Source organism: Myotis daubentonii, chromosome X (genome assembly GCF_963259705.1).
Source record: "Myotis daubentonii chromosome X, mMyoDau2.1, whole genome shotgun sequence".
Taxonomy (NCBI): domain Eukaryota; kingdom Metazoa; phylum Chordata; class Mammalia; order Chiroptera; family Vespertilionidae; genus Myotis; species Myotis daubentonii.
In genome coordinates, this window is record NC_081861.1 from 29,426,139 (window position 1) to 29,448,490 (window position 22,352).

General features: G+C 40.2%; 1 protein-coding gene across 2 annotated transcripts in view; it reads right to left on the bottom strand.

The window, feature by feature from the left end:
• Positions 1–20,378, bottom strand: part of STK26 (serine/threonine kinase 26) — a 61,029-nt gene extending 40,651 nt beyond the window's left edge. Inside the window, exons 1-2 of one of the 2 annotated variants that reach the window (XM_059680232.1) lie at positions 20,214–20,378; positions 19,963–20,113 (exon numbers count right to left, since the gene is read on the bottom strand). In XM_059680232.1, coding sequence (XP_059536215.1) covers positions 19,963–20,004 — 42 coding nt within the window. In that variant the 5' untranslated portion in view covers positions 20,005–20,113; positions 20,214–20,378. The remainder of the gene's footprint in view (positions 1–19,962; positions 20,114–20,213) is intronic. The other variant, XM_059680231.1, reaches the window with a different exon arrangement.
• Positions 20,379–22,352: the final 1,974 nt, after the last annotated feature.

Consider the following 22,352-nt stretch of genomic DNA (forward strand, 5'->3'; position numbering starts at 1 on the left):
CTCATAAGGTACTTGGATTTCTTTGACTATATAATGAGTGATTTCTAACTGGGGGTGGGATGGACAATGATAAACAGGTAACCTCAGGATGGAGACAAATGACCAAGTTCCTTAATTAGTTCTTGAATTGCCATAGCCAAAATAAGCATTATGAGCAATGCAAAGTAATTAAAATGATTTGAACAGTGTGCTACCCGAAAAGATCTGTGATCTACAACTGGAAATCACATACCCTATCATTCACAGCTCTGACCAGAGAGAAAGTACCATTCAGCAAACAAATTCTCACTGTCCACCCCAAAAGAACCCATAACCATTTTGAAAAACAATCTTAGAACTCCCTTTGTCCTTTCTTGCCTTGGCTAATATCATTCCCTTCCTTTCTCTTCTTTTTACCTAGTCTCAAAGCCAGTCCAGCTAGCCAGTGATGCCTTTCCTGCCCACCTCGGTAGCCTGGCTTGATTCATCCTTCCTAGGAATTTCTGGTCAGGCTAGTAGGAAGCCACTGAAAGCTTTCATTAGAGGAGTCTGAAAAAATAAAGTCTGTATTTCAGGCAGCTGCATCATGTCTGCATGTTGCCTCGACTCTACACAGTGACAAAGGACAGAATAGCATGATTTAAGAAAGGTATGATGTCTGACATTTTCCAGAGAAGAATACTGATAGAACTTCATGATTAACTGAATATGAAGATAAAGGAAATCAGTAGTAGCTAATTATAAATACCTGCTATTCTTTTTCTCCTTTCATAATTTTCTGATTTACCAATATATATTTTATGGCTGATGGCACTTTCCCCACTAAATCAAGTAGATAAGTGGCATTTGGTAGAGCCTGATTATTTCACATTATGATCTCATAATTTTAATGAATTTTTGATTAAGTACTATTCTCTTTACTGCTGACAAGGTACCTGAGATGTTAATTGTAGGGTGAAGACACTTATTCAGCCCAGGAGGAAACAAATGTGATTATATCTGACACTTAACAGTCTCTAGTCACTGTCCTTCTCTAATAGATATGGCCTTTTAATTTAAAATAGTGATCAAAGCAATCAATGCCCTCCTTTATATTCCTGCATAAAATTTGTCCAGTCTTATTTCTTGCTTTAGAAACTACAAAAAATGTTAAAATGCATCTGTACACATACACACAAATTACTACTCACTATAGTTACCAATACAACTTTCCATATAATTCAACCATTAAAATTTATGTCTAGAAAACAAACAAAAATATATATACCTCTTTACTATAATCTGGAGTCTCTCCTTGAATTAAGCATTACAGTAGTGGGACCAATATACATTTTTCATTACATCAGCAATTCTAAATAGGTTCCATGCCTTAAGACAGGGATCTGCAAACTTTTTCTCTAAAGGGCCATAGAGTAAATGTCTTGGGCTTTGTGGACCAGTTACAGTCTGTGGTCTCTGTCACATATTCTTCTTTCTAAACAACTCTTTAAAATGTAAAAAAAAACCTATATTTAGCTTATAGGCTACACACAAACAGGCTGTAGGCTGGATTTGGCTATGGTTTGCTGTCTGGTGCTCTAAGGAATCCATTGTATATAATATATAAACATCTTCAGTGAATCTGGAATAGTCTTAGTTGTGCCCTTCTTGAAAGAATTGAGAAACATTAAACCAAATCCTTTTCTCTGTTTTGTGGTTAAGATGAAAATTGTGGTTGAGAAAGGGTTGCATTAATTAACAAAGCTCCAAAAATACTATTGGAGGAAGGTGATCATTATTATGTAAAAAAATACAGGCATTCAAAAATTTATTAGGGAAGAGTTAAAATCCAAGATTCCAAGGAACTGTCATTTTTGTCTAAAGCATAAGTCAAATGTTATAGCCTTACTGCCTCTTAGTAGAAAATTAATTACATGTGGTAGTAAAGTAATTACACATTCATTGCCTCAGTATAAAATTAATTACATATAATTCAAACTTTGCTTGGAATGGGTACCTGATCACTTTTATATATAGTCATGTGTGCCTTATCTTTTATAAATACCACCCTAGTTTAGACTCCTTAGAGCAGCGGTTCTCAACCTGTGGGTCGCCAACCTGTGGGTCGCGACCCTCTGGGGGTCAAATGACCCTTTCACAGGGGTCGCCTAAGACCATCGGAAAACATATATAATTACATATTTTTTGTGGTTAATCACTATGCTTTAATTATGTTCAATTTGTAACAATGAAAATACATCCTGCATATCAGATATTTACATTATGATTCATAACAGTAGCAAAATTACAGTTATGAAGTAGCAATGAAAATAATTTTATGGTTGGGGGTCACCACAACATGAGGAACTGTATTAAAGGGTCGCAGCATTAGGAAGGTTGAGAACCACTGCCTTAGAGGAATACTCAAGGCTTAGTTTTAGAGTTTAAAGGTTAGCTAAACAATCTCCTCACTTTACATTTGAGGAGATGTATGCAGGCATTATTTCATAGTATAGTAGTGGTCAGCAAACCGCGGCTCGCGAGCCACATGCGGCTCTTTGACCCCTTGAGTGTGGCCACGAAGTTTCAATCGCACTGTACGTGCACGCCTGCACGTGGTATTTTGTGGAAGAGCCACACTCAAGGGGATGCAGTTTGCCGACCACTGGTATAGAGCAACAAAACACACTTCATTCTGCATTCTAGTAGTCAGGAGAAAACAATTTAGTGGCCTACCAGGAAAAATAATTAAATTATCAAGCTCTGGAACCACTTGGCCATATTAAATAAGATTATCCTTTCACAATATACAGGTTATCTTTTTAGTCACAGGAGTTTTTAAAAATTGTCCAAAACTGTGCTTCATCTTTCATTCAGAATCAAACATTATAACTGCATGGCATACTGTAATAAAAGGTACACAAAAGAGTAATCAAATAAAATACTTTTAAGTTATATAAGTTGACCCTCCCAAAGAACCCAGGCTTGTGAATGGACAACAGGAGCGAGCTAGCTCTACCTTGGAATGTGGGCAGGGGGCTGTAATCCCTGAGCAGAAAACAATGCTTGTTTTTTAAATCTGAAGACATTGATATCTTTTAAATTACTGGAAAGTCAAAAGCTAACAACAGAATTAATACAGTATTTAGTATCCATAAGTGTTATTAGAAAAAAGTAACTGGACAGCATAGCACTTAGAATTCCTCTCTCAGCCAAGACATAAATCAAATAGTGCTAAAAAGTCATTAAGCAAACTTATTTTAAAGTAAATCTGAGATACTACTCAGCATTGATGGCTCCAAAGAACTGTTTTAATCATTTCCTGAGAAAGAATTTTAAGGCCAGAACCTATTGGAAAAGTAACAATAATAATAAGTCCAGTCATATGGAAGAACAATTCCTTCCCTTTAACCTCCCTCCCCCAATAACAGTCTAAATTAGCCAAATGTAATCCAGTGATAATCGGGCACTTTTCCTTGTTAATGGAAAGTATTCCTTTTGCCTACAGAGAAAAAAAGGCCACCCAAAATGACTCCAAGTATCTAGAAACAATTTATTGGCCCTGTACACATGCCACCAAAATTGCACATCTTAAACAGAAAAGCAGCTGAAATCACCATTCCTATGATGTCAGCTCTTTCCCCTGGTCTTTCACAAGCTTTCTCTCAACCAAATATACTCTTTACAGACATTTTCTTGCCATAACAAAGCAATTATGTACACATAATTCTTATCACAGAAGTCATAAGAAGAAAGAAATTACTATTACCTCCCCAATTTCCTTTTCTGTTAGCTTTTTCTCCTCTCTGCAGAAAGTAGAGAAATTTCCCATTCTAAAAAAATAGAATTCTCAAACCTTTAAAGCAAAATACTACTTTTCTCCTTCCTTGGAAATACTGTCTTTCTCTTCTTCCAGAGTCCAACACCTTTTCCCTCACCTACATTTTCTGTTTGCTCATGAGGCAGCAGTAATCCTCTGGTATCATGAAATTCTACCTTCCCTAAGCAGGGTTTACACTGCAGCCTCCAAAATGATGCCTAAACCTCACCAGATAGAAGATCCATAGCAACAGCAGGAATAGTTTTTTTCACTTGCTATTACCAGAAATCACAGTCCAAAAAGATGACCATGGAGGTGTCACCTATGCGAAAACCTCAAAATTGACTCATTGTTTAACTACTCAAACCCCACGTTTTCATTTTATGTGTCCTTTGGGAAGCCTGTGACACAGTAAAAAAAGATCTTTCAGTGACAGTCACCATTTTTTTTCATAAAGAAATAGGTTTTGTGTGTTTTTTTAAAGCAGCTCTCTGGATACAAGATTTCGTCACTGTAGGAGAATTTAATTCCCCATCCCTTCCATTCTCTATCACCTTAGAATAAACAGTATAACATACCTATGACAGTATTAGCTTTAAAATAAGAGCTTAGACAATGATCACAAGTTTCTGTTAACTATGAGTCATTTGTATAATACCCATATACCACTGATTATACTAACAGGTAAACTGGTTTATATGTATCAAAAACAGTTCCTTTGATGTGATGATATTCTGTAAGGCTACTGTATGGGAGAAATTAAGCAGAAAATTGAGAATCTTGAAAAATATAATTCTATGTAATGTTCAATTAAATTCTAATTCACTAAAATAGCTCAACAGTGTTATTCAGTTTTATTAAAAGTAATTTCCCATTATCTGCATCCTGTATAGAGTAGGACTGATGCGAGTCCAATTTTTTCAAGAATAATAACAATTTATATATTAAAGTCAGAAAGAACTAGCCATGATAAAAATGCAACATGTATAAAACCCTGATAACCCTATCACATATTTAGACCAAGGTACATATAAATATGTATATTTACACTGGAGTAAATATTCCTAAAAAGGGTAAAGAATCCTATATACTTTCTATCTAATAAAATATATTTAGCAAATCCATGGATACCATAATTTTTACTGGGTACATAATTTTTATTGAATTCCAGTTATATAAAGACCTTCTTAAATGACATTGTCAAATTGTAATTTTCTGCTTCTTGAACTTAGTGATCATCTTATCTTTTACCCATTTTTATTACTATAATTCACTTTTCTACTAAAAAATTATGTCTAAAATTGATAGAGTTGATTAAAAACTCTATAGGCAAATGTTGAGCCTTATTTTCTTGATTAGATTAAAAGTGTTTTCAGACATAAAATATATTTCATGCACAATATACAGTTGACTCTTGAACACTAGTTAAAACTGTGCTGATCCATTTATATGTATACTAGGGTCCCGGTGCATGAAATTCGTGCACTGGGTGTGTGTGGGGGGGAGTGTCCCTCAGCCCAGCCTGCCCCCTCTCACATACTGGGAGCCCTCAGGTGTTGACCCCCATCACCCTCCAATTGCAGGATCAGCCCCTTGCCCAGGCCTGACGCCTCTGGCCTAGGCGTCCGGCCCGGGCAGCGGGGACCCGCAGCTGCAGCGGCCGCGTGATCGTGGGCTCCGCTTTAAGCCCAGGCATGGGACCCCTAGCTCCCGGGACTGCCAGCTTCGACCGTGCCCAGCTCCCATCGCTGGCTCCACCCCTACTTCCTGCTATCACTGGCCAGGGCGGAAAAGGCGCCTGATTCTCCGATCATGGCTGGGGGGCAGGGCAAAGGCGGCCCCAGGGCCGCCTTTGCCCTGCCCCCCAGCTCTTAGCTCCCCCCTGGGTTTCTGATCACTGTCAGTGGCAGGGGGCTTCTTCCTGCTTTCCCTTTCGCCTCCCTGCATTGTGCCTACATATGCAAATTAACCGCCATCTTGTTGGCAGTTAACTGCCAATCTTAGTTGGCAGTTAACTGTCAATCATAGTTGGCAGTTAACTGCCAATCATAGTTGGCAGTTAACTGCCAATCATAGTTGGCAGTTAACTGCCAATCATAGTTGGCAGTTAATTTGCATATAGCCCTGATTAGCCAATGAAAAGGGTATCGTCGTACGCCAATTACCATTTTTCTCTTTTATTAGATAGGATTCTTTAATAAATATACACTCTGCCCTCTGTATCCATGGAGTTAACCTACAGATGATGCAAAACAGTATTTTCCATCCACAGTTGGGAATCTTCGGATGTGAAGGGCTGACAATATGCATTCTATATGCACTGCTCTACACCTTTTTATATAAGAGACCTGAGCATCTGAGGATTTGAGTATCTGCATCAGAGGTTCTGGAAACAATCCCTCACAAATACTAAGGGATGATTGAAGTTAGGTTTTTTGGGTGTCAATAGTTATACCCAGACTTTTGACTGACCAGGATTCAGTTCTCCTAACTCCCATGTTGTTCAAGGGTCAACTGGACATTTTGTGTGCATATATATACACCCCCATCAATTTTCTCCCACAAAAACTTAATCTACCACTCAGAATAATGAAAAAAAAAAGGGTCACAACAGTAATTATGTATCCTGGAAAACAAACAGCTACCACATAAGCGGTAAGAGATATAAAATAAACATATCAGAATTTTTACACCCAAACGAATTGTATTCCCTAAAGTCTCTTAGGGACTCAAGGGATTTATTCTAATTATAATTAAACATCCTTTAAAATCTAGAGGTACATTTATGCACATGCTTTTGAGCATCCTCATTGGTGGCAAACCTTTGATTATCAGGGTTAATTTTGTTTTTATTGGTTGTGTGTTCATTTTAGAAATTGAAAGTGATTTAGGCCCAAGACTGATGAATGAAGTGGGTAATCAAGTTTGTTCACATTGTTTGGTGTTGGCAAACTCATTAAGTAGGCACTATTTGCTTTTGTCATTTTCAGTCCTAATCCTTTGTTTCAACTACGCTCTGAGCTCTTCTACATGGTACCTGTTGGAAAACAGTAATTCATCAATCTGATAATATGGAGAATATTTTAGAGACCTGAAGCTGGAGTCAAAAAGGTCATTTAGGAAGTGACTTGATATTTCCTAATGGTTCAGAAGTAACTTCCTCTCCTCTCCAGGAATTTACATATGTAAACACAACTTTCCAAAGTTTTTACTGTGAATGGGTAGTTTTCACATAATAGCAGTCCAGGGTTATTAAGTCCAGGGCTTGGAGGGGGGAGGGGCGAGTAATAACAGCATGAAGAAAAGGGATTATAAATAATAAAAATTGGCGATATATCAAAATTGGGAAAAAAGTCTTAAAAATGTCTATGCTTGGGGGGAAATATTGACATTTACTGGCATATAGGATACTGGCATTTTATTTTATATTAGCCAAATTGCATTTTTATAACTCTAAGCACAAATAGATTTCATGTTCTTAATAAAACTGTTTTCATTTGAAGATATGAGCATTTACTAAGTGTTCAAACCTACCTGGATCAAAGAAACAGAAGTTGATGGGTGACCGAGATTTTGGAAGTTGTAGAATTTAACACAATGTTGAGCTTGGCCTCTTAGAATGATAATTGGAAAGCACATTATGGTATGTTATTTATTTACTAGAGGCCCGGTGCACGAAATTCGTGCATGGGTAGGGTCCCTAGCCTGGCCAGTGATCAGGGCCGATATGTGGAGCGATCAGTGGGGTAACCGAGGGGCCCCTGCTAGCACCCACCTTGGCTGGCCTGGGGCCTGCGGGCAGGGGGCAGCTCCTCCATTGAGTGTCTGTCCCCTGGTGGTCAGTGTGCATCTAGCAACCCATTGTTCCGCCTGTTTTCTTCTGTTCAGTCAATTTACATATTAGGCTTTTATTATATAGGATTTGTTTATCTATTTATATTAGAGAGAGTGGAAGGGAGTGCCAATGTTTTAGCCACTAAGAAACACCAGCTAGAGCAGAAATCATGTTATTTTTATTTCTCACAATTTCATCTATCTATTTCCATGCAGCACCTCCAATATCGATCTTCACTCTTGAACAAACCTGTAACTAATTACTTCTGCTGGGATGTGTGGCACTTAAAAGTCAACATTTCTAAAAATGAACCAATTGTCTTTCAAACTCTCCCATCAAATTTCTCCCCTTTCCATATCGAATTAGTCACCAAGGTCTGTTAGTCTTCCTTGAGTGGTGCTCAGAGTGATCCTCAGACCAGCAGAACATCTGGGAACTCATAAGATATGCAAATTCAAGACCCCACTTCAAACCTACTGAATCAGAAATTCTAGATCTGGGGCCTGGCAATCTTTGTTTTAACAAACCCTCTAGGTCAGTGGTTCTCAACCTTCCTAATGCCGCGACCTATTAATACAGTTCCTCATGTTGTGGTGACCCCCAATTTCATTGTTACAAATTGAACATAATTAAAGCATAGTGATTAATCACAGAAACAATAAGTAATTATATATGTGTTTTCCAATGGTCTTAGGCGACCCCTGTGAAAGGGTTGTTCGACCCCAAAAGGGGTTGCGACCCACAGGTTGAGAACCGCTGCTCTAGATGGTAATTGTGTATGCTCAAGTTTGTCCATCACTGCCCCACATTAAAATCCTTATTTCTACAGCCTGAGCCATTACAATATTTGCATAATATATATAGCCTTCCACTTCTCTAACCTAGCCTGTTGGGTTGGAAGCCTAATGCAATCTCCAAAAACAAACACACAAACAAACAAAAAAATTGATCTCATCAGTTTACTTTCTTGCTGAAAAACTCCTTGTTGTAGACAGGATTAAATAAACTGTCTGGAATTCAAGGTCTTTTATAATTTGGTCCTATCAGTTCATGGCAATAAGCACCTACCTCAAACCTCTGTTATAGAAAGAACCTTGTGTGTGCTTCTTTGTCCTTTTTTCTTATCGATCTTGCATTCCCCTTTAAGGGTCTGTTGAAGGCTGCCCTGCCTAGAAGCAATGTAGTGCAGTGGTATAAAGCATGAGTACCTAGCAGAAAGGTACTCCGTAAATGAGAGTTGTTTTCCTTAGTCCAGTCTTCCATGGAATGCTTCTATGGCAGTTTCTATCCTATTTGGAATTCATCACTATTGCTCTGTGTTCTTAGATTTCTATATGTACCCATGTCTAGTTTCTCCAATCTACATATATAATCTATCCTATCTAATAAAAGAGAAACATGGTAATTGGTGTATGACCGCTACCCTTCCCATTGGATAATCAGCGAGATATGCAAATTAACTGCCAGCCAAGATGGCGGCCGGCAGCCAGGCAGCTTGAAACTAACATGAGGCTTGCTTGCTTCAGTGACGGAGGACTCCAACGTTCCCCACCTGCCTTGCCGGCCTCTGAGCTTGCAGTTTAAGAAACATTGTAACAAATATAGAAGCTAAACAAAACCCCAGAAACCAGCTTTCAGCCGGCTGGGATCTCAGAGCTGGAGTTGATACAGAGTTTCCATTATAGAACCTAAACAAACCAGATACCTACTTTCAGCAGCTGAGGCCTCAGAGCTGGAGCCAAGCCTCAGAGCTAAAGCTGGCCCAGAATAAAAAAAAAAAGAAAAGAAAAAAAGGAGAGGTTGGGAGCTTCAGTCCCAGCCTGAAAACAGCCCTCAGCCCCTCACCCAGACTGGCCAGGCACCCCAGTGGGGACCCCCACCCTGAAGGGTGTGTGACCAGCTGCAAACAGCCATCATCCCCTCATCCAGGCTGGCCAGGCACCCCAGTGGGGACCCCCACCCTGATCCGGGACACCCTTCAGGGCAAACCAGCCAGCCCCCACCCATGCACCAGGCCTCGATTCTAAATAGTAAAAGGGTAATATGCCTCCCAGCACCGGGATCAGCGGAGCTGAGAGGCCTCCGGGCACCGGAATCAGCATGACAGGGGGCAGCGTCCAAACCCCCTGATCGGCCCTGCTCTGTGACTGATAGGGGGGAGCTCCCAACCCCCTGATTACCCTGCGGCTCTGTGTGTGACAGGGTGTGGTGCTCCAACCCCCCACCCCACGGGCCCTGCTCTGTGTGTGACGGGGTAGAGCCATAACCTCCCCATCGGCCCTGCCCTGAGTGTGACAGTGGCGGTGCCCCAACCCCCTGATCCGCCCTGCTCTGTGTGTGACGGGGGCAGTGCCCCAACTCCCCTATCGGCCCTACTCTGTGAGTGACAGGGGGGAGCTCCTCAACCCCCTGATGGGCCCTGCTCTGTGCGTGACAGGGGGGAGCTCCCCAACCCCCTGATCGGCCCTGCTCTGTGCGTGACGGGGGCAGCGCCCCAACCCCTGATCGGCCCTGCTCTGTGCGTGACAGGGGTTGGCGCCGCAACCTCCCCATCGACCCTGCCTTGAGTATGACAGGGGACGGTGCCCCAACCCCCCAATCGGCCCTACCCTGAGCGTGACTGAGGGTGGCATCACAACCTCCCAATCTGCCCTGCTCTGAGTCTGACCAGGGGCTGCACCTAGGGATTGGGCCTGCCCTCTGCCTCCTGGGAGCAGGCCTAAGCCAGCTGGTCATTATCTCCCAAGGGGTCCCAGACTGCAAGAGGGCACAGGCCAGGCTGAGGGACCCCCCTCCCCCCCCCAAGTGCACAAATTTTTGTGCACCGGGCCTCTAATATATATATAAAAGGCTAATATGCAAAATGTCCCCTCAGGAGTTCGACCGGGAGTTCGATCACTCACTATGACCTGCCCTGACTACCAGGGGGTGGTGTGGAACGAAGGAAGGTCCCAGCCAGTGGCCAGCAGCCAGGGGAGGGAGACCCCGGCCAGCAGCCAGAAGGCCCCAATTGGCCCTGATCACAGGCCAGGCCTTGGGACCCTACCCATTATCTCAAAGGTAGACATTGAGCACCTCATTCTATACAAAGTAGACCTTCCAAATTTTGCTGCAAATACTTTTCTAGTTTAAATCACACCATTATTTCATGCAGACTAAGCATGAAAAACACTAAACCTGGATCACCAGGGTCCAACGTGGGAAAGTCAATTTATTATTACTTACTGACAGGCATATGGGAAGGCTCAGAGTTAAATTGAAACAAAGGAATTTGAACTAAAACTATAGAAGCAAACAGGACCCTAATTAATGAGTTTGCTAACTGTCCTTCCCATTAGGTCAGTATCATTTAAAAAGCATACATTTGAACTATGCTTCTTTCCCTGAAGCTGCCAGACACACTGACTATACCCTCCTTAACCACAGAGGTCAAAGTTGTATTTTCTATCACCATACTTAGTAGCATATGTGCATGGTTTGCTGATTGGTTTCTTTTGTGCTTCTGCTTAAAGTTCAGGCTGGCATCAGGAAATTGAGACCAGAGAGTTGAGAAACTTTCCTAGCTATAGTGGTCAGACATAATCATGAGGCAGAGGCTTTGGGAAGAAATTATGACTATGATTCCTATTGGCTCAGCTTCCACCAAATTTCTTGCATTAATAACAACTTATACCCCACCTAATTATCTATGTTGCTCATCCCTTCCCCATCACCCACTGTTGTGTTATTTATACTATTCTGCATCAACGAATTAAATCCCAGTTTGATATAATATACTGCACAATAATATGTTCAAAGACAATGGTTTAATAGAAAGCTGGGGGAGGGGATAAAAAGGCACTAACCACATGACTCAAAAAATGCATTTTCAAAGAAAAATCTGGATTGTCTAGATATTCTTGAAGTATTTCTTCCACCTGCCAAAAATTCACTACTAGGATTGTGTTACTAGGCACTCTTGAAACCTGGTAGAGTAATTCACTAGTGTGCTTAGAAATTCCCTAACACATCTAGTGTGATATGGATTTCATATCCAGGAAAACTTCAGTAAGATGATAGTGGTAAGCTGTTTCTATAATTCAAAGCAACTGTTATTCTCCAGCAACACACTCTATTGTTCTGTAATAAACAAATTGAAAAATCCAATGATGGTGGATTTGAATCCATATTCTTTTTCAGTCCTTTGCATTTTAAACTAATAGAGTTTTACATATTTATTTTCCGTACTTTTTTTAAACAGATGAAAGGGGCTTGGAAAAAAATCACTAAGAACACAATCTCTGTACAAGTATCACAAAGAAAGGTTGAAAAGTTTTTCTGTAAACATTTTTCATAAGAAAAAGACAAAAACATATTTTTTTTTGGATTTCCTTAACAGCATACTTTTTAAGTTACTTGACCAGAAAGAAGTGGACACTTAAATATAAAATTAGAATATTTTCAACTCTTTCATCTGAGCTGTCTACAATTTTGCTTACTCTAGTCCAAAAGAAGTATGAACCATAATTTTGTTCTTATTTTGCTAGAATATCCAGAGCTATGTCAGACCAATTGGCTAATCTGCCATTTTAGAACATGGATCATTCTAATCCATGACCATATGATAAATGAAGGAAAGGAAAGCCCAGTGGGATGCTGTCAGGAAAATGCTGGAACAAGTCCAGAAAAGGTTGAGGGGGAGGGTACCTCTATCTCCAGTGAGGTAAATGCTAGTGAGAAGTGGTGGGGAGAGACAGGCAGGAATAGAGAAGATAGGATCTCCTTTGTACTAGGTTTCCTAGTTTCTTTGAATGTGCAAGTCAGGTGATCCACATATAATCATATAATTCCTCAATTATATGAAATTTTAGGAAGGGGCAACAAAGAGAATGGTGGTTAGAGTTGGCCAGCAATTTGCTATTTTGTTTTTAAATCCACATTTGAAGGCCTTTTCCTATTGGATAACTCTTCCTATTTCATAGTATTGTTGAGAGGAATTAGTTGATATCTTTTGAAAATATCTGATTTCTATAAGCATTAATTCAAAGATGTTGTCCCTACCATATAACACCTTAGTCTAAAATGGCAGGCAACCATATGAGCGATGTACTTCAGATGCAGTCAAAATGTTATTTGAGTATATTTTATTGATTTTTTTGTTCTTTTAAAAATGAGTTACCACATGGCATTCCTCCAGAGACACGTTGTTTTATGTTCCTGTGGTGGAAAGTCTTTGGGACTTAGTGATGAAAAATGAAAAGGAGTTTGTTGCATCATAATATTGGTGTTAATTTTTGTTCTCCTAATCCCATTTTTCTAGCAACAAATAAAACGAGTAAAACTACCACTCTTTCAAAAGACATCATTCCGTCAAAAATGATCATTAAGCTGTCCAAAATTTACTATTAGATTTCCTTTTTTAAAGGCACTATTCCCTGTAAAATATGAACATCCATGGGAGAAGTCATACACTAAGTCATTAATCAAAAACACCTTACTATGAATGAAATTTATCAAACTTTTCTAATGTGACAGCTGAGAGAGAAACGTAGTTTCTTTTTTTATTTGTTTGTTTCGGAGGGGTGGAAACAGAGGGCAGGTACAAGAGGTCCTTTTTCTCCCAAAGACACAAATTTGTCTGGAATCAGCCCTAGTTACAGAAAGCAATGAGGCTCCTTATTCCCTCAAAGGCCTTGGAAGGTAAGGGAATGAGAGCTTTTGTGTGAACAGCTGATTATTTACAAGTATATTTTCTTAAATATAATACATAAAAATCATTTCAATAAGGTGAAAAAAATCTACATTGCGTACATATAGACGAGCCTTTATGAACTACAATAATTTAAACATCACACAATATATATACTTAAAGAAACAGAATGGAAAAAAGTTAGAAAAGTCTAATCTATACTGCACTCAGCCATCACTTTTACATATAATTCATACCTAATAGTCCTTGCCTTTAAGAAATTTACAACCTAGTTTGGAAGACAAGTATAACATATATAATTAGACAAAATCTAAGGCAGCATATAAATCAAGGACTGAGTTGTCTACTACTATCAATAGATAAAATAGGTGCTTGGAAATGGGAGAGATTTCAGTAGCCTGGAACATTCAGAGAAAGTTCATGGAGAAAGTAAGATGGAGACCCTGAATATCAGGTAGGATTTGGTCCATCAGTGATTACTAAACTGTAACTGGCATAGTATAACAAAATGGATTTTTTTCCTTTTTTTAAAATATATTTTTTATTGATTTTAGAGAGGGAGAGGGAGAGAAAGATAGAAACACCAATGATGAGAGAGAATCATTGATTGTCTGCCTCCTGCACGGCCCCCACGGGGGATCAAGCCCGCAACCTGGGCATGTGCCCTTGACCGGAATCGAACCTGGGACCCTTCAGTCTGCAGGCCGACTCTCTATCCACTGAGCCAAACCAGCTGGGCAAAAAGGGATTTCTTATTGAAAAGTAGTGATAACTAAGTTTATATCTGTAGCAAGGAGCCAGATAACAGAAAGTCTGGAAAGTTGAGCAGAGGATTTGGGGCCTGGTGGTGGTAATGGCATGTGTATGTGTATGGAGGGGTACTGGATTTCAAAAAATGTGGGTTATCGCACAAAGGATAGATAAAATAATGACATGAAAACATTGCTTGGCAGGATTAACTGTCCATATACATCATAAATTTTATAAAGGAACTTAAAATATATTCTACAAATGATAGTTAATACATCTTAATAACATTTCTTTGAGGCAAAGGAAATTTAGCTTTTATTATTCCTCATTTCATAAATAATTTGTTCAAGGTTATTAAATAAATGAAAGCCAGAATAAAAAAACACAGTATCACAATGCTCAATGTTTCTCAAACACCTTCTAAATAATATTCTCTCATTTTTTATGACTCAAGCAAGGGAGGTAGATGATGGACCTTTGTTGTCAAGTGCCATTTCTAGACCCTGATTAGTGTTCAAGGCACATGTCATACCACACCTAATTACTGTTTACTCTTCTATAGCCTCTAGCCCCCTGACACCATACTTTCTAACCACCCCCAACTTTCCCAGCTAACAGTTGTCTTGAATTATCCTGTTCCAGATGATCTTCAGCCATTATCATTAGCATATTCAACATCTCTGTATCAACCACTCACCAACTAGGACAATGGTTTGAGTTTAATCAATGCAAGGCAATGCTTTCCACTTTTACCTCAAATTGCAAAACTGATTATTACCTTCGGAAGGTACAAGGGAGGTTAGAACTTCACATACTAGATTCTGGCACCAAACCAAAATACTTTTCTCCAATTTAGGTTTCATGATGAGAGTGAAAGTTAAGGAATTCCCCTCAGTTAACTTCCTCTGGATCCTGACACATTTTCTCTTCCTCCCATGCACCTTAAAGTCACTGGTCCTTTCCTTACAAGCTGATCCTTCACCTATACTTCCTATCTCATGAGTGGCCTCACTTAAACATTCTCTCTGTCATTACGACCCTCTCCCTCCTTGGTGGCTCATATTCTTCAGTTTCAAGAAAAGAGACTGGCCAAAACCGGTTTGGCTCAGTGGATAGAGCGTCGGCCTGTGGACTGAAGGGTCCCAGGTTCAGTTCCGGTCAAGGGCATGTACCTGGGTTGCGGGCACATCCCCAGAAGAAGATGTGCAGGAGGCAGCTGATCGATGTTTCTCTCTCATCGATGTTTCTAACTCTCTATCTCTCTCCCTTCCTCTCTGTAAAAAAATCAATTATATATATATATATATATATATATATATATATATATATATAGAGAGAGAGAGAGAGAGAGAGAGAGAGAGAGAGAGAGAGAGAGAGACTGGCATATAGCAAATGCTTAGTAAATGTGTGATAAATGACTAAAGCATCAAACCTACATTTTCAAGTGTTTGCTGAACATTTTTTGAAAACAGCTTCATTGAGGCATATTGATATACAAAAATGTATAAATTTAATGTATACAATTTGATGAGTTTGGACATAAGCATGCATGTGTGAAACCATCACCACAGTCAAGATAAATAGATGTGTTCTATATTTTAACTTTGTCATCCCATTGTTACCTCAAACCTAACAGAAACTAAAAAGTAAAGCAACGAACCTATTTCTTTCCACTCAAATATTTACTCTTTTATGATGTAAGACATGTTTTTCTTTGAAGTTTTCAGTTATAAACCATACTTAAATTGAAGATATTTCCCCTTAAACAGAAATCACTAACTTCCTACTAGATCTGGCTCTTCTCCGTGACTTTCCAATTATTTAAGATATATCATAATTCTCCCAGTTCCCCATATTAGACACCACAAAAGCTTATATTCCTGTTTCTTTAACTGGCTAATTATTAAATCTGGTAATCATATATTTTTTTCTTCATAGTATTAGGCATATGGAAGGCAGGTAATGCAAGGTCCATTGCATCTGGACAGACATTGCCCCACTGAAATAGCCTCAGTAGATCAAATGGCCTCAAGTCTCTCAATTCTCCAGGTCATCCATTCATCCTATGTTGAGGGTGCTCTTCCTATATATAACTTTGTTCATTGCATTTCCCTTATTCAGAAATGTATAATGGCTAGTCCAAAGGCCAAAATCCTTCCTTAGAAGTCAAGAACCATTACAATCTGGACCTAATAATTTTTTCCAATTTTACCTTCTATTATTTCTCTAGAGGAATTCTTCATCATAGTCCAAGTGATTTTATCCCACTCTCAAAGATTGTGTGCACACACATACTTGGCAGGTGTGCCCTTCCCTGTCTACAAGCATTTTCTCAGATTTTTTCTCTGCTTGGAAATGCTTTCCCCAATATAGATCCTAACAACAATCCTCTGGAGTCAGTTTATCATCTGTAAATCTTCAACTCTTCCACTCAGAAAATTTTATTATAGAGTATGTATCACATATTTTGCAATAGTTGATATTTCATGTGTTAGATTTAACTCCTTGACAACATTTTAAGATTTTCAAAGGTAGAGAGCATTTAGTATATATACTTCTGTATCCTTCCCAGAACCCAGTAACTAAGTTCACCAATGCAAGCCAATGTTTTCTACCTCTTAGAAGCCTTCAATAAAGTGTTCATTAATCCTTAAACATCATTTCTATCTCAAACCTCAAAGCTCAAGCCATTCAAAAATAGTACCAACTTGATCCCATTTAAAGATACATGAAAGTTAATTTTTAAATTCTTTAGCAAAAACTTAAAAATTATTTCACAAGAGAAATAACATAAACACAACATAACAGTACTCCAATTCAGCATTTAACTTTATTCTCCTACTTACATTTTATAAAATATTTAACAACCAGTGTAGAATACTTGTCTTTAGAAATACCAATGCAGGTTCTAAGGGGAAATAACTTAAACTTAAGTATGATTTATAACTAAAAACTTAAAAGAAAAAAACATGTTTTAAATCATTAAAGAGTAAATATTTCAGTGGAAAGAAACAGGTTTATTGGTTCATTTTTTTTTTAAGTTGTGCTATAAAAAAGCTGTGCTTTAAATATTTTTCAAGAGTTTAGCTCCTGGCATGGAAAATTCCTTTAGTTATATACTAAAGAAGTAAAGCACAAATTAAATACAAAAAATTCATATCCTTGACTTTGGTGTAATGTGGCAAAAATGTTCATTACCACAATATTAAGAAATATCAACAATGAGTTTGAATAACTAATTCATAAGGAAGAGTTTAAACTGGACCAAATCCTGGGTTTTCTTTCGTCACTCCAAGTTTCTTTTCTATTTTAAACTAGTCGCAACAGAAATTTCTTTGTTTGAAAGTCAGGAATGCTGGAAGTCTTAAGTGATAGAACAGGTAGCTCAGCTTCTACTTCACGTCTCTCCTGGGGCGGGGGGTGAGGGGGAGAAAAACACTGTGGATAAAGTAATTTTGTTTTTATTTCTGGAAAAATCATTTTTTCCATCAATCTTCATAATTCTCTAAAATAAACTGTTAAAAAGTTATAGGCCAGGCGACCACTTCATCCTGATTTGTGGAAATACTTACTATACATTAATTTCAAGAACACATGGCTAATCCAAGTTTTCTTACTAGTCTAAAGGTCTAAAAGTTACTCCTAACTCTTTAACAAAACTCTAGGGGAATTTCAAAAGCTCATGATATATTTCTGCATCTCATCTGCAATATTTTTGAACAAAAGAATAGTAAAAGAAATCTAGGCTCAAGCCACACTGCACGCCGTCAAATTTATTTTTAGAGTACTGTACAATTTTAACTGTGGAAAACATTTGTGTTGCACCAAATGCTTAAAAACCACCTATACGAGAAAATGGAAATAAGAAGTTAAGAATTTACCATTTTTATTAAGACAGAGAAAGTGACAAAAAATATTTCTCTCTTCTTTGCTAATATTGAGATGATTGCACGCTCCAAATTAGTTGAACAAAGTAATCACAACTTTGGGAAGGCGTAAAGTGAAAGATAGAATTTGTCATTTAAAATACATGATTCACAGTCTAAACCATTTTAATTAACATTTAGAAATTCCAGAGATAGGGAACTCAGATAATTCAACAAAGCTGGGAGCAGTAAGAAATACTGAACAGCAAGCAGTTCCTAAACCATATAAATCAAATAAAGTCAAGACAAATGAAAAAACCCCAGAAACTATTTTCTCCTTAGTACGCAGATTTTTCCAGCACACAGAGTTTTTCATAATCACAAACTTGGTGAAGGGGAGGCACTCACTCTGGTGATAAATACAAGCAGACTCTCCAGCACACAATGGAGAGAAAGGCTTGGAAACCCTCGGAGACAAACTTTACCTCTGTAAAGATCTTCTCTCCACATAGTGGAAAGAAGGGTACTGTGAGAAAATCTTCACACTTTCTTCCACATCAGACAGAGCAAAACTGTAGTGTTGCAAACTACTAATTCCCTTAATACAATCAAAGGCAGAACTGAATGAATGGGGTGTGGGGCAGGGCCCATGGGGAAAGCGGGAGGGATGAGGGGGTGTCCTGAAAAGAAAAAAAAATGGGGGGCATTTTGTAAAGCTTGAATGGATTAACCTTTTTAGAAGCCCTAATATTTCTTATTTTCCCCTTTTCTTCCTCTCATTTTCATTAAATACACACAGACTTCCTGGGACTCAACTTAGACTTGCTCCATAGTTTATTCAGCTAAATGGCCTGGTGCTTAGGACACACTGGAGCCCTTAGATTAGATATATGTCTAAAACAAACAGTCATTTTTGGGGGGGAGTATCTTAAAAATAACTTTTTTGTGACCGTGTATAAAATGTGACAGATTGCTTTAAAAAAAAAGATGAATTTCATGCATCAATTATCAGTACATTGAGACCCTAATGAAATATAAGCTATTTACTAATGAAAACAATTTTTGAACTTGGAAAAAGTTTGCTTTCACATTTTTAGAAGATAAGAGACTGAGGCTTTAGTGTTTCTGGTCTCTATATATAAGTAGGTTGTTTAGGCTATGTGACAAAGGAAAAAATAAAACGTGAATGCTTAAAAGTTAGTAGATTTGGATAACATTTAGTAGATAGCTTGAAATGCACCGATTAAAAACAGTAATAGCATTAAAAGTATGGATATAGCTACTTCTTCTTTAATAAAATGAAAATATAATAAGGGGGCTGAGTAGATCTCCAGTAAGAAGTTGAGTCCCATGCAACAGTCCCTTACCCAGTACAAAAAGCTTCCTTTAACCACATGCAACAGTCATCTTGTGGGAAAGGCAGAGGAGGGGGCTAGAGAGTCATCTCCTAGGTGACTCTGATATGGGATCCTGCATTTCTCACACGGAACTATGGGTTGGGCCAGGTGGGGGAGCGAGATACAACTTCGCCCTTAAGCTGCACCAAAAAGGGAAACGAAGTCACCTCGCTCTTCACTCTATGCACACAGGAAGAGCCCAATTCAATGTCGCTGCCAACAACACCCCCTAGTCTTGCTCCGCCCTAACTTGTATGTGTTGGGGGGGGGGAAGGGGAGGAGTAGGCACAACTTGCGTTTTATCCCACAGATTCGGAGGCACCTCCGTCTTTCCCAAGTTAAGTTCTCCCTCCTCCAGTGCCCAAGGGTACCACCCTCAGCAGGCGCAGGTGTCTCACTCTGGCCTATTTTTATAACCGACCCCCATCCCGACATCGACGAGCGCCCCAGTCCTTCCCCGCCTTCCCAGCACAGTGCACCGCCAAGCCCGAACACCAGAAAACACTTAGAGCCCAATTCCCAGGTCACCTGGCCAGAGCGCCGGCCCTGCCTTCAGGGGAGTCCTGGGGCCGCCTCAAGGCCAGTGCCCAAAGCGGAGCGCGCCCAGGCAGTCACGTGGGTGCCGGGGGCGGCCTGGGCTTCCTCACCTGCATCCCGGGCACTCGGACAGCCACCGGTGAGTGGGCCATGAAAGCGACCGCTGCTCCGCACGGCTTCTGTGCTGGTGGCGCCTTGGGCTGGGACTGGCTCCTCCTCCAGGGGTAGCTCTGCGGCCCTCCCAGGCTTTTCGACCCGGGCCTGGAAGGACACACAGAAGTGGGGTTACTGGGCTAGTGGCGCGCGGCCACGGGCTGGGAGGTGGGCATTTCGCGGCGGGACTCCCTGGGACTCAGTCTACCTTTGTGGCGCCCCCCGGCCGCTGTTGCCGCCGCCTCTGCTGGTGCTCCTACTCCTTAATTCGGGGCGCTGTGTGTGGCGGTGGCTGGGACCTGGGCTCCAGTGATGCCGCTCGTCTGCGCCTCGCCGCTTTAGGAAGAGGAGGTGGAGGCGCCCCAGCTACCCGCCCGCTCGGCTGGGCTGGCCCGGGAGGCGGTTGGGGGCGGTTCCACCACTGGCCCTGCCCCCGCCCCATAGCCGGGCGGTGTCAGAAGAGCTAAGACTCTGAGTGAAGGGGTTTGCCTGGGGTTGCTGGAGCCTGAGAGGGTGGAGACTCACCAGACACGCGGAGGGGAGAACCCAGGGACTGGGGCACCTGGAACACAGCTCGGCCTGGACAAAGAATGGAAGAGTTTGGGTGACTCTGGGAGTAAGAGGACGTCCCAGACGCGGCCACGTTGCAGGCAGGCGTGCAAGGCTGGGGCACACGAAGCCTGGGAGACCTCTTGAGTTGAAACTTGGGGAGTGTTGGCATCCCGATCTGGTCAAGGGTGGGGGCACAGAGAGCCACCGATTTAGTGGACCCTTGCCTAGTCCCGGAGTCCGGTATCCCCAGCTTGGGGCCCTCACGCCTTGGGGCAGATCCATAACCACTCTCCTGCTTTCCGGATTCCCTGCCCCCAGACATGCTTCAGGTGACTTAAATCTGAGGCTACCCCTACCTCTTGTGCTATCATTTGGTGGGGGGCAGCCAGACTAGGGGTTCTCTTCACCACAAATTGTGCAGGTGTAAGAGAGAGGTAAGTTAGAAAATAGATGATTCATCCGCAGAAATTTTAATGAGAATAATGGAGGTTTGGGAAATGAGATTGGATCAGTAGCAGTACATATTACTGAACTCAGCATACACAGCAGTGGTTTTAGCAACTCCCTGCCTCCACCCCATGTTGGGTTCCACTCCAAGAGGGAGTAAAGCTCTGAGAACCCACAGGGGTTACCTATATTTTAAAAATGTAATATCCAAGTGCTAGTTTAAAATGAGGATGAAATTCCCTATCTTGCAGCTTGTTATAGGTCTGTACACAACATAATGTTGGGGCTCTATAGACACTCAATATTTCTTTTGTTCCTTTTGAATCTTTCTCAAAGATAGCCTATTATGGTTATCAAAATTATTATTAATGGATGTCATTGTCTTTATACCAGAGACTGCTAAATACTATAAGTGTTACCTTGCTGAATCGTTTTACAAGGGCCCTCTGAGGTCATATAGCCCCCCCGCCTGACACACACACATTTTACAGATTTTTTAAAAAGGCTCAGTGAGGTTAAATAATTTTATTTTTAAAAAATATTTTTTTATTGATTTCAGGGAGAAAGCAAGAGTGAGTGAGAGAAACATAAATGATGAGAGAGAATCAATGATCAGTTGCCTCTTGCACACTCCACAATGGGGATCAAGCCCACAACCCAGGCATGTGCCCTGACCAGGAATCGAACAATGACCTCCTGGGTCATAGGCCAAAGCTCAACCACTGAGTCACCCTGGCTGGACAGGTTAAATAATTTGATGTAAAATTTCACACAGTTAGGAAGTGGTAAAGCTTGGAATTAAAACACAGGTACCTCTAACTTTTAAGATCTATTCTGTTAGCAGATTTCAAGTATACAAAATAGTATTGTTAACTATAGTTACTGTACTGTACATTAGATCCCCAGAACTTATTTATCTTATAACTGGAAGCTTGTACCTTTTGACCACCTTCACCAATTTCCCTCATCTCCTGCCCCTGGCAACCACCAATCTACTCTCTGTCTAAATTTGGTATTTTTTAGATTCCATATATTTGTATTTCTCAGTCTGATTTATTTCATTTAAGCATAATGCTTTCAAGATCCGTTCATATTGTTGCAAATGGCAGGATTCCCATCCTTTTTATGGGTGGGTAATATTTCATTTAATGTATATACACCACATTTTCTTATCCATTCAGATGATTAAAAAAATATAATTGCATTTCCCTTACTCCTTGTTTCCCAAGTCCAGGCCCTCACTACTTCTAATATGATGATAGTTCCCAATCCAGTCTCTATTTCCACTAGCTCAGCATACGCTTAATAATGCCACACTGACAAGAAACCTGCAGTGTGACCTAAACTT